At 38.3% G+C, this 13,870-nt stretch overlaps 1 protein-coding gene across 6 annotated transcripts in view; it reads left to right on the forward strand.

The window, feature by feature from the left end:
• The window catches only part of LOC103174318 (solute carrier family 45 member 4), a 45,674-nt gene that overhangs the window by 28,055 nt on the left and 3,749 nt on the right, over positions 1-13,870 (forward strand). For all 6 annotated transcript variants that reach the window (XM_007886793.2, XM_007886754.2, XM_007886786.2 and 3 more), the window contains 3 exons: positions 2,334-2,522; positions 10,086-10,265; positions 11,427-12,505. In XM_007886793.2, coding sequence (XP_007884984.1) covers positions 2,334-2,522; positions 10,086-10,265; positions 11,427-12,505 — 1,448 coding nt within the window. The remainder of the gene's footprint in view (positions 1-2,333; positions 2,523-10,085; positions 10,266-11,426; positions 12,506-13,870) is intronic.

Genomic DNA, 13,870 nt, shown 5'->3' on the forward strand with positions numbered 1-13,870 from the left:
GTGTTGTGCTACGTACTACAGGAATGTATTGGGACAATGTTACGAATCACAGGTTTCATTATGATCAGTTGAATTTGCAATATGATTTTCTCATGATCTTGAAACAAACCTGCCATTGCAGTACTCTGTAAGTTTTAAGCATTCTTTTATATTGAGATAAATTGTTTTGACATTGACTGAATTTTCGATGGCTTAGGTAAAAGAATGACATTTTGGAGCTATTTTAAATATTTTTGGTTGATTGAGTTGGTTTCAGTTTAATAAAGCACATAATTCTGGAATGGTTTTGAGCCATTCCATTCCTAGGGTGATAATTGCAGTATTTACTGATTCTTGCTGATCAGCTTAATTTAGTTGGATCAATTTGCAATGTCAGCATCAAAGCTGCAATGCACAAATTAGTTTAGCGGCATACGTAAACAGTGACTGAGTTGACGCAGCAAATGTCTTGTGTCCCAGCACATGATGTGTAACACCTTTTAAAATAATAAAATTAAATACTTATCTCAATGGCTTATCTGTTCTTGGTTGCTGCGTGACCTGCAGTGACGGAAAAGCTGAACGAAATGAGCCAATGTGATTTGCCACCTCTGAGCGATTTTAATTATAGGTTGGCTCATTGGATTAAGCACAAAAGCAGGCAAAAACTAATCATGGCTTACCACCACGATAAAGCAGTAAAACGTGTATACCAAATGTCTTCTAGAACTTTGTAACTAAACAGACCTTTATTACTGGAGGTTTAAATGTGAATTTTTATGACTAACAGCCACTGTGGCCCAAATGTTTTTGTGTTCTTAGGCTTAAGACCATTGTCTTCAAATTTAAGATGGTGAAGAATTTTGGACCCTAACAGTTTTAAGTCTTAATTTTGAAGCTGATTTTCCACATATCTTTTAAGGTACCACAGAAAATGCAGAATAGCCCAACTTCTGTCTAACATCTCACCTATTTTGTTGGCCATCAAAATAAATGTTTCTTGATTGAGCATTTCTTGATATCTGACATAAATCTGTGCTATTTTTTATTTCTATGATTATTTTATTGGACAACCAAAAAGATTGGCCATCTCAGTCCCTGACTGTGATCTCCATTCCCAAACATAACCTTCTGATCCAAATGGGAAAGTGCTTCCTGCTGATTCAATATGAAATCCCAGGAACCAAGACATGAGCTACCTGTGAATTTTATTATTTAATGTAGGTTTTGAATGAAGGGCTGGTTATGTAGAGGGGAGAATCAGTAATTATTTCATTAATGTGACTAATTTGCAATTGCAGTGAACATTTTGATAAAAGTGCAATGTTAAATATGTTTGACATTTCACAGTTCTATTAATACTTTTAAGGCTCAAAGATAAAGTACATACTTTTGGTTATAATGGGATTAGTGTACTAAACAGGTATGTAATAAGTGCATCCTTGTGCTGATGAGCTGCACTTGGGTTGGTAATACTGAGGTGACCAATGACTGAAGTAAGTGAAAAGTATAGATCAATTGATCAGCGATTTGAGGCTAAGATCATAGAGACTGATAAGTGGCTAAAATTGATGTATATGTTTCTTTAAAAAAAATTGCAAGTAAAAGTTCAAGGCAAGGTTCAGGACTAATGGTATGGTTAGTAGCACTCTTTCCTCTGACTTTGAGGGTTTGTGGGTTCAAGCCCCACTTTAGGACTTGGAACTCATATGATCTGACACTCCAGTGTAGTGCTACATTGTTGGAGGTGCCGCCCTTGAGTTGAGATGTTAGACTGGGGCTTCATCTGACTGTTCAAGTGGACATTATGGATCCCATGGCACTATTCAAAAAGAGTTTTGGCCAACAATTCCCCAAATAAAATTGGTCATTCGATTTATGACTGTTTGTGGGACATTGCTGCGTGAAGTTGGCTCCTGCATTCACTGACAAAAAAAACATACGCATTCATATTTTCAAGGGACTACATAGAGGCATAGCAACACTATCAGGCAGAATAGATCATTGATGCATCTAGACTATTCAGCAAACTTATTAAATTTGAAAGCATTTCACTTTTATTGGTGGAACAGTGTGCATTTGTTTTGCAATTGAGCAGACCATGTTATCAGCTACTGGTTACGCAGCCTTCATTTGGAATTCTAGAGGGGCATTATTTACAATATATCTGAATTGCAGTGTCTTGATTTATGACTTATTTTTGCCGATTGTTAACAATAAATATTCAACATTTAAATTTACCTTGGCATCCTCTCGATGAGAAAGGTGCTATATAAATGCAATATGTTGTCGTTTACGCAGTGTGTTTTTGCCCACAGGACACCTTTAGCTTAAAATGTTCTTTCTTTTTACAGGTCTTCCAGAACAGTACTATAGCCTCACCTGGTTCCTTAGCCCGGTGCTGGGATTGATTTTCACTCCATTGATAGGCTCTGCTAGTGACCGATGCACCTTGACGTGGGGCCGCCGGCGGCCTTTCATCCTGGCTCTTTGTGTTGGTGTCCTCTTGGGTGTTGCACTGTTCTTGAATGGCTCCCCAATAGGTATATACACAATCATCATTATTTCTTAGCTTATGGTAAAACTAACTTGTTTTTGAATTCATACCTTTGTGGATATTCAGGAAATAAATGGCAATATTAAAATTCCAAAATCTTTGGAATGTCACTTGTTGTATCAGATTTGCTTTTTGCTTCGAGATTCTGAGCAAAGATAGTATTTACAAACTGTTGCCTATTATGTGGTATTTGAAGTTGAAAATGTTACTTGTGAATCCCACAAATAGTTGTATTCATAAATACCAATGTTATTCAACATTTACCAAATGTGTTTTTCTAACCAAACTAGGAGATTCTTGGCACTATTAGTCACCTCAGTCAAATGATATTTTTAATAGGAACTCCAGCATAGATTAACTTCTATAATGGAGTAGCCTCTATTTACACGTGCCCTAGTAAAAATCCCATTTTTTGTCAGCCGATCATCTGATTCATGCCCATCACTATGCTTAACAGTTTCCAGACCAGACTGACAGTTTCCATTGCTACTTACACATGAGTGTATTCCTATGTCTAGAATTGAGTCCGCAATGTCTCCCTGGAGGGACACACCCTACTTATCTAATTCAAGAATATTAGGTGCAGGTTGGCAAGAGCCAAAGATAAGGATTCCAGAATGTGCGTTGGGGTGATACTGGTGTTAATCAGCTAAAACTGCATAAATTGCATGTTGTGAATTACAGTGATATTATGATTGACATGCGTGCAGTTGCCTAGTGGTATTTAGAGTTAATAAACTTATTTTACAGTGTAATGATTTGCAATATCCATATGGATAGATTAAGCTTACTTTATAGCAACTGCATTGATTTTATTTATGATTTTATTTACTGAATTGCATTTTAGATTTATTCACACGCAAGATTCCATAAATCTTAAGCTTGTTCACATGAGAAAAAATGCCAGGAAACAATTCAAAGGAAATGTTTCCTGTTGTTTTCCTTTAATCAAAGAATTCCCAAGCAGTTGTGAGACAAATCTGAGTCCACATCCTTTTGTTATTGGTGCAATGTGTTCTTATCAGACTCGGTTCCAAGACCACAACCGGAGGTGTTTTTTTTAAAAAAAAGCTTTTTAAAAGAAAAGAACATTTGTGTATAAATATACTCCCAACCAGTTTGTTGCATGTCAAAATTGATAACAAAAAATTCTACACCAGATTAATACCAGTAAAATGAATCATTATCTTTTTGTTTAACTCAACATTCGTTGACACTACAGTCTTATCTGATTTTATATTTTTCAGTGAGATGCCTAGGTGTCAATCACATGAGGGTAAATTGATTGTATTTTTCATGCATCACACTTGAGGCACAAATCCTATGAGCAACTATTTGACAAACTAACGTTGTTCATTCTTCAGAGAGAGAAATTGTTTCAGAGGATCTTAAGAGTTGTCCAGCATTTTAAATGGGATTTAAAAAAAGGTAAACCCAGAGCAATGCTTTAGGATTCTCCAGTAGAACAAGAGGATGTGTGCTTAGAGTTAATAAAGGGAAATTTCAGAACAGACACTAGAAAGTTTTTCTTTAGTGAGAGGGTAATTAATGACTGGAACAGTTTGCCTGGAAAAGGTGCTGAGGTCATCCTTAAAAAGCAGCTCGATCCTGTGATAGGTGTACCATAGTGTTACAGAACTCATATCTCTGGATGAGAATTACACGCTCCTTCCAGGAACACTCTGAAAGGAGCGATCCTTCTCTTCTTTAATTACTATTTGGGTACGTGCCCGGTCAGAGCGGTCTCACAAAATACACCGAACACTTGGCTTTTAATAAAATATTTCTAAATTATTCAAACCCATTTGCTTCAATATATAGATTCCTGCATTCAGAGCATTTAATACAAAAATAACACAATTCTTATATAACACATTGATAATACTGTGTTAATATAATTTCAACAAGGCATAATATCCTATACAAAGATATCTAACCACTGAGCTTTAACATTTGGACCACTAGGGGGTAAACAAATAAGAATAACCTTACCCCAAATTCACATGTCTTCTAAGTTCCTGAGATTCTGAGTTTTTATAATTAGTAATGTTAGTATTACTTAAAACTCCAAACTTCAACAACTCTCGTATATCTCTATTCCCTCTCTTTCATACCTCAAATGTGCCCTTGTGACTTTTTTAGTCAATCAATTCTTGATACTTCGACCAACTCAACTTCTAATTGACTAACAATTACCTCCTTCAATAAATCCTTTGAAAACAAACTGGTTAAGTCAATTGTTGACTCAACTATGGTTCAGATTTAAAAAAACTCAGACAGGACCATTAAAAACTATTAACTCACAAAATCTAACAAAAAAAGACAAATTGAAAGCGCTTAACCAACATTTTTACACCTTAAGAGAGAAAAGCAGATTTATCTCAATCTAACAAATTCAACAGACTATCTGGCTTCGACCCCTAGCTGTAACCCTCTCCATGAACCCAAATATTTACCCTATTAATTCTTCACTACCTCATAGCAGGATGGGTGTTCTAATAGGATGAGATCAGATGGGTTAAAGGGCTTTCTTCACCTGAACCAATTTTGTGATCTTGTGATGTAGAATCTTTCAAAAGCTCAAGGTAGAGATTTTTGATAGATAAGGACCTGGCTGTGATATTTTTCCCAGAGAAGGGATGGGATAGGTTTGGCTGGCTGTAAAAGGAGTTGGCCCAATTTTTTTTGTGCATCTACCTTCCTTCTATTCAATACTAGTCTATCTAATAGTGTATCAAAGTCAGTCTCGACTTGGCATTGTTTTCAGATAGAAGAGCTTAGGAGAAACCCCAGAAGGCAAATCGGGTTTCAAATGCTTTTCTTGGATCTAATTACTATATACATCAGGGCAGTATTTGAGCTGTTAGTAGCTGTAACAGAATCGCTTCCTGTGTTTCTGGCTTGGCCCAAGATGAATCCAATAAAAAAAATACTTAAAGCATTGTTTCATGTAATGGCTTTGTTTTACAGATACTTTAATTGCCTTTCTGTAGGTTTTCATCCTGTGACAGCATTCAGTGTTTAAAATGCGCCTTGCTTTTCCCCTGCTTGCAACTGTAGTATCTTGTATACTACAACTCCGCCGCCCTCCCTCCACCCCACTCCCAGGTATGCTGTATCGCACTAAGATCTTTGATATCACTTAATTAATCATCAGATCTCAGTTCTGTTGTGATCTGAATTTGTTTCGATTTTATTTAGGATAGTGACTAATTTGTAGATGCTTTATAATGCTTATACCCATTCATCTGTTGTGCTTATTGTGATAATTGTCTAATTTAAAAACTAAGTTGTTTTGCTATCTCATATACTTTTAATAAGATGGTTTGACTCCTTTAAAAGCCAGAGGACCTGAAATTCTTCATAGTTTTAGTCTTAAGAACTGACAAATACAATTTTTAAAGAATTTTCTAAAATTATGCAGTTAAATGTTAAAACAGAGGTCCAAAAATCTGATCTTAAGTGTCATTTAGTTACTTCTAAAAGAACAAACGTGGATAGATTATTGCAAAAATTAGAACACATACCAATGCTTTCACTGCACTGTACGTTAAGTTTTGTTTACAAAGAAATGCCTCATAAAATGTTAGCAGCTTGTCAGCAATGATTGCTGAACCCCTTAAAGGCAATCTACTGAATGTCTACAGTAACTTGCACAGACCACAGTAGACAAATTGTGTTTTGCTTTGAAGTTTAGTTATCACAAACTCGAGGTGTATTTTTAATGTGTGACTGCTGAGAACAGCTCACCACTGTGACAAGTTTATTTCGACAACGCACAACAGATTTCTATTTCAGGCTCAATGCTTTCAGGGCTTCATTTCTGCCAGCACATAACAGAACAGAATTTTCTTAAATAAGAAAATATGTAATAAAACCAACAAAATCATTGATAATAATGTGTAAGTAACAATATATTAATTTTCAATCTCAGCCTTTAATTAAGTCATGCAACACTAAAAATGCAGTATATTTAAAAATAGATGGTATTGTTTGATAATATAATAATGCTTGCATTTGATGTAGCGCCTTACCTTGTCGTCGAAGTTTCAAAGCGCTTCACAGGATATACTGTAAAGAGTAATGACTGTGTGTTTCGTGGATGTAACGAGGCACATAACTGCACACAGCAGTATTCCACATATTCGTGAATTGAGCGACCACATTTTTTTTGGAGGAAATATTACCCCCAGAAAGCAATCTGCCAATTGACTAACAAGCAAGTTCCTACTTAACTGCTAGGTCAACAGAAGAGTGTGGAATAAGGAAACTTGCCTAAGGTTTCATTCTTTAAACCAGATAATAGCTTTCTCTTTTTCCCCTATGCTTCAAGGAGAAAGAAAGGAAGCCCAATTGATTTGGACACGTTTTATACTGGCTTTAATACTTGCATCTGACGTAGTGCCTTACTCACTCACACACGAGAAGAACTGTATACAGTACTCTAGATGCGTCCTGGCCAAAGCACTCGATAGCCTGAATACGAGCCGAGCGATCTTAATTGATTTAGTAATATAGTTCAACATCCTATTGGCCTTGTTCACTTGTTGGGCCTCAGATTTACACTTCACTATGGCAACAGACTAGTACATTCATTTATTCCAAACTATTTAGTATGTTTAACACTTAATCTCCAAATTATCTATTATTGGTCAGATAGCAGCTCCCTCGCTCAACCCATTGAACTGCTAGAACAGGCAAACATGACTGATAACATCTCATTGAAATCTCACTGCACTTCAATCTCACCCCAGACTGAGTTCATACTTGCAGCACAATTTTCCAACCCAGAGATGAGATCGCTATGAAAGTGAGCCAAAATGACATTAAATTGATATTTCGTATTTTGCAAATCTTAGATATTTGTATACAACAGCAACAAGATTACATCTGTCTAGCGCCTTTCACGTCGGGAGGACTTCTAAGGCGCTGGACAGTGTACAGCATTTCAGACTCGAGTTGGGGTTGGGGTGGGGGGAGAAAGAAGGGGAGGGGAAGGGGTGGGGCCAATCTCATGGTTGAAGAGGAGTGACTTGAGGCGGGACCTGAAGGAAGCGAAGGAGGGGGTGAGGTGGAGTATATGTTGCTTCTATTGCTCATATGGGATATCACACACCCGGGCAGACAAATCTGGCATTGTCTGGTTTTAGGAGTCCCACAGCCGTGTTTGGTCCACATTGAAACGCATGAAGTCAAGCTGTTCAGCAATGTTGCTAATTTTGCCCATCGAAAGTATTGGTTTTGGTTTTAAAATGTGCTGCAATGATCTTCTACAACAGCATGGTCCAGCAGGTGGCACGTGGCCAGCGCTCTGGCAGGTAATTTTATGCGGCCTGTGACCATTTCCACCATTCCAACTTCCACTCCCTCCCTGGTGAGTGTCCTCCAGGGCAGCAGCAGGAGCTGGACTCAGCGCAGTCGCAGAACCTTTTCAATCCATGACCGTTTGTGGAACACTGCTGTGTGCAATTGGCTGCCGTGTTTCAATTTGTGCCGTGTTTCGCCAAAAATATACAAATATACAGTCAATTCACTTTACTTCTGTGAAGTGCTTTGAGATGTCCAGAAGACGTGAAAAGCGCTATATCAAATGCAAGGATTATTATTACTGCAATCTTGACAGGAAGGCAAGTGCGTCTCTTACCAACCGTGTTGTTAGCAACCAACTGCCGGGTCCTGTGGCTGCAGATAATGAGCTGAGTTTGGGGTGGGGGGGGGGGGCGGGGGGCGCGGGAGGGAAAGAGGGGGATAGTGGAGAGAGGGATTGAGACAGGTAAGAGGGGAGAGAGATGAGGGGGAGAGAAAGGGTGGGAGGGAGTGGGGAGAAAGAGGGGTGCAGAGAGGAGAGAGCATGTGTGTAAGAGGTAAAGGGGGAGTGAGAGAGTAGGAGAGCAGAGAGATTGAGAGAGAGTGGCAGAGGGGGAGAATGTGAGGTGGAGAGAGGTGAGGTGAGGGAGAGAAAGAATCAGAGGGGGAAGATTAAGAGAGGGTGATTGAGAGAGCATTTGAGAGGGGATAATGTGGGAGAGAGTGAGGGAGAGGGAGAAGAGATAAGGAGAGTGGCGAGATAGTGATTTGGGAGATGGAGTGTGAAAGGGAAGAGTGTGAGAAGGTATGGGAATTGAGAGAGTGCCTGAGAGAGGGGTGAGAGAGAAAGTGTCCTTCATTCTTCACCCTCTCTGCCCTCCACCCCCACCGCCCTCCGTCCCGCAGGATCAAAGCAGTAAATACTTGAGCCCTTGCTTCCATGAAGATTTATTCAATAAAATAATTTTGGCAGGATGCAAGTGACTGAACTGCCTTCAGTACATACCCCAAAATAGGTTGACTTCTGAACAATAATTTCCATTTATTGAGATAACTGTAGCTGATCTTTAACTGCATATAATTTTTGCCACAACTCTCTTCCAGATATTATAGATGGAGATTTAATATATATCTATATTCCTTATTGAAAACACAGAGTGGTCATACCTTAGCAAATGTAACAGTTTGGGATTTTAAGCTTAAAATTAAAACTTTAAGTCAATTTAAATGCAATTGGCTGCCACGTTTTGCCCACAAATATACAGTTAATTCACTTTACAGTATATTCTGAAGTGCTTTGAGATGAATCAAAAATGCAAGGATTATTGTATTATTTGGTGATTACCTGGTTTCACCCAAATTGGAAAGAGAAACTATTGATCTTGACAACTACACAGGTGCCAGATTATGTTGCCTGCACTGGAAGCTATGCAATTTTTTTTAAAGACTGATGGAAAACAAGATCTAATTCACTCAAGTGCTTAAGCCAAGAAAATGCTCTGCGGCAGTGTGAATGCTGTTGGAAAAGTGGGTCACCTTGTAAAGCCATTTACTCTGTACCATTTCAGTTCCTGAGTAATTGACAGTTGGCAAAATCCTTCACTGTCTCCAAACCTGATCTGCTTTAAGGAACTTCTAAATATATAGAAGGTAAGCCTTTGCAAATTCAGATGTGGATCTCAATACTAATAGAAATAATTACCCACATGAGGGTGTGCCTCACATCATAGCCAGATAACAAAACCAACTTGCATTTATATAGTACTTTTCACTTGGGGCAGTGTCTTGGAGCGCTTAACAATAAGCGGAGCCTGTTGCCGAGCTAGGTGGAGGGAGGAGATGACCGTAAGCATAGATAAATTTGTATCTTTGGAAATGATGGTTTCAATGCCCAGATGGTGAGAATTCAATGAAAAGGAAAAATAAGCTACCATCAACAATTACTAGTTGTCTTGAGTTGGAGTTTTGATATTACCAGTATTTTCTAGAATAAGTGGAATATCCAGTTCTATATTATGAGAAAAAATTACAGCACTAATTCAATACTGTTAGTGTCTTCCCCTAAATATAGTGAGTGATAAAGTGTATATTGTCTCAAAGTTCTTAAGTTAAGGTAATATAAATGTTTTCAATTTGATAATTTCTTCTAAATCTTCATTTAGTAACTAGTGCAACTGCAGTATTGTGTTTCCTGGTGTTGTGTCTCTGCCGGTAATTTTAGAGTCTAGAATTTATTTTTTAGGTCTGGCCATTGGTGACGTACCTGATCATCAACCCATTGGGATAGTCCTGACTGTTCTGGGTGTAGTAATATTGGACTTCTGCGCAGATGCAACAGAGGGACCAATTCGCGCTTACCTGCTAGATGTGGCCGACACTGAAGAACAAGATATGGCACTCAATATCCATGCATTTTCTGCAGGTTTGTGGCTTATAATTAGTTCAACAGCATTTTTACAGCCTTGTGCAAAGTATAAAAAAAAATAATTTACATAACACTGGTATATTTTACAATTAGTACAATAACTATCCTGTAGCTCAGTGATTAGATACTGGCCTGAGAGACCTGGGTTCGATTCCAGGCAGGGTGAAATGTTAGGCAAATTTCCTTACTCCACATGCCTCCGTTTACCTAGCAGTAAGTAGGAACCTGGTTGTTAATCGATTGATGGATCGCTTTTCCGGGAGTAATAATTCCTTCAGAAAAAAATTGGTCACTTCAATCCACGACTGTTTGTGGGACACTGCTGGGCGCAATTGGCTGCAGTGTTTCAACCACAAAATATAGTCAATTCACTTTACAGTATTTCTGTGAAGTGCTTTGAGACGCCTCAGTCGTGTTAAGGCGCTATATCAAATGCAAGTATTATTATTATCCAATTGATAAGTCAGGAAGGTTGGTCTGCCATGTGTAATGAACAATGTCTTATGGACCCACCTGACTTTGCCACTCTGGTGTATCGGAGTAATTTCAGGTCCAGTGAAGAGAGACCCAGCTTACTTCTGTTCTTATCTCTTACCTACACAAGGTTAATTCTTCCTGTTAAAGTTGAACGGTGTATAAATATTGAGATTCAAATCTGATCCCATGTTAGGTGCTCAACCAACTGAGTTACCAGAATATTATGTGTGAAATTATTTCAGGAGGAAGGAAGTGAAACCAATCTCCTACAAGATTTAGATATGGGTCTAATGGAGAACATTAATTTGAACATACGGTATCTCAACAATTGACACAATTTTTTCAACACAAACATTAGAAATGGGACTGATGACATTTTTCTGAACCTACTTATAATATCCATTTCAGTATATCTCCTGGAATGTATTCCACTACTATAATAATAATACTTGTATTTGATATAGCACTTTTCACGTCCTCTAGACATCTAGGGTTGAGGAGCTTGAAGTAGGTGAGAGAGGGGAGAGTTTCTAATGTACCTCAATTTCAACTTGCATTTTGGTAACAAATCTGAACTCATTCAAAAAGGTGGTTACAGATAGAGGTTAAGTGTATTGTTAAACTTGCTGTTCTATTGGAGATATGTTACATTCACCTTCCATCTGCATGCTTTCTCCCCAGGTCTGGGCGGGGCTGTTGGCTATATGCTGGGTGGTTTAAATTGGACACAAACGTTTTTGGGCCAGATCTTCAACTCCCAACAACAGGTGCTCTTCTTCTTTGCTGCCATCATCTTCTCTGTGTCTGTCGGTTTACATCTTTTCAGCATTGAAGAAGAGCAGTACAACCCTCAGCAAGTCCGTATTGATGAGGAACCCAACCCCAACTCGGATATTAAATTGAATGGCAGCTTCCCACCTCACCCCAGACTGGACCTGATCCATGAGGATGGGCATTACTCAACTTCAATTTTCCCTGATGAAACCCGCTCAGAACAAGATCTTGATATGGACTTCCTGGATATAAATATTGGGAGGAGCAAAAGTGATTCTGTTTTGCACATGCCAGACGCAACAATAGAAGTTGAATCAGAGCTGCTGTATCTGAGGAATATTGAACCTTCTATTTTTCAGGACCAATATGATAGTAGTACTTACCAGTCTACCACAAGCTTACCCAAACATAGCAAACCTGAGATATCATCGCGCTTCATTCACATCCCTTCCAGGGAACAGGAGAGTGAAGACATGCTGCTGGATGACATGAGAACTGATTCTAAAGTGGCAAATGGGATAGTTGATGATTTGACTAATGGTAATGTCAATCAGATTGGAATGAAGTCATCCACCACCTGCAATTCCATGCGCAGACGAAGGCACATGTTCTACCGGCAACCATCCTACACTTTTTCGTACTATGGCAAAATCGGTTCCCACCGCTACCGCTTTCGTCGTGCCAATGCCATTGTCTTGATAAAATCCTCACGCAGCATGAATGACCTGTATGACATGCAGAAGAGACAGCGACAACGACAGAGAAATCGCAACCAGAGTGGCCTGACCAATTTAAGTGGAGATACCGAAAGTGAGGAAGGAGAAACCGAGACCACGGTGAAGCTTCTATGGTTGTCCATGCTGAAAATGCCAAAGGAGCTCTTAAGACTCTGTGTGTGTCATTTGGTGACGTGGTTTTCTGTGATCGCAGCTGCAGTGTTTTACACAGACTTCATGGGACAGGTTATATACGGTGGGGATCCAAAAGTAAGTTCCTATTTTAATTTGGTTTATATTTTCCTTATTTTTCCTAATAGAACCATAAAGCACAAAACAAGAAAATGACATTCTGATCCATTTGAGCCTATTCTTCCAATAAACTTTCTGTAATACGCCTAGGACTGATATGGAGTATTCTTGTTCTGCCTTATATTTCTTCTTTTAATCTAAATTTAACCCCGAATTCAACTGGATTGGCTGTGTATCTGTTGCTTATTGGATGTTGCTGTGTAGATTTTTGTTTGCTGTTTGCCAATATAACACTCACTTAATTTCTAATGCATTTGAAGCCATTTATTTTCAGATGAAAAGTACTAAGTAAATGCAACTTATTAGTAGTTTTATTATTATTGTGGGCTGCAAATTTAATTGCCTGAGATAGATGAATAATCACAAGTGTCTGAGAAGAACAAATTCCTTGGTTTCTTCCTCACCAAAATTATCCAAAATTTCAGGGCATACAATATGGTCAGTGTTAAATGATATGCTGGGCAACTGCATTCCATGGGTAATGTTTTATATTGACATAAGTTCTTTGATTAGTAAATCTTGACCAGGTAGCTATTGGTTATTTCAAAGCTACCAGTTGAGTTCACATGAACTGCATCTGATGGGATTCTAAAAGTTTTGAAACTCCAGTCTTGTGCAAGGTGAGTATTCTTTGGCTGATTTGAGGTATTTGAGAATGTTTCACAACTGTCACCTGGAGCATTTTGTACACATAGAAGGGATGGAAGCTCATACATGTTTGTATAAACCCCTGATAAGAATGAGCTAAGCAGGTTGTTCAACCTGATGATGTCAAGAGGTGAGGGAGGGACGGTAAGTTCTTTAATAGAGCGAGTTTTGATGTCAGCATTCACAATCTCTGAAACTTATCTTAGACAAATCAAAGCAATTTCACATCAGTACCATTCCAAATAAGGGTTATGTTTTCATAAGCAATAAATAATCATCTATTGTGTTGAATCCTTTACAGAATAAGGAAAGCCAGAGTATGAAACCATCACGATTTAACAAAACAGGATAAAATCCTAATGTGCAACTTGACCTTTGCATTTATAATATTCAGTCTCAAAGAATGTCAAAACTAGAAAACACTATGAAAACAATTTAATGGACATGATTTGTGTTTAGGTCACATTAGGTGTTTGCACTTATTTTTTATGCATCCTTGTTCTGTTTTCTTACAAAACACTCTTATGTGAAAGTGGATATTTGAATGTGTTTTCAGACAGATTTGCAAAGCTTCATTTACGGGTACACTAGTTTAAAGAATCATTCCCACAGTAAGATGGCCCTACTGTTTCTTCTCTTCTTCCCCCTCACCCCTCCCCAATACAAAAACTTTAA

The sequence above is a fragment of the Callorhinchus milii genome, unplaced genomic scaffold (genome assembly GCF_018977255.1).
Source record: "Callorhinchus milii isolate IMCB2004 unplaced genomic scaffold, IMCB_Cmil_1.0 Scaffold2, whole genome shotgun sequence".
Taxonomy (NCBI): domain Eukaryota; kingdom Metazoa; phylum Chordata; class Chondrichthyes; order Chimaeriformes; family Callorhinchidae; genus Callorhinchus; species Callorhinchus milii.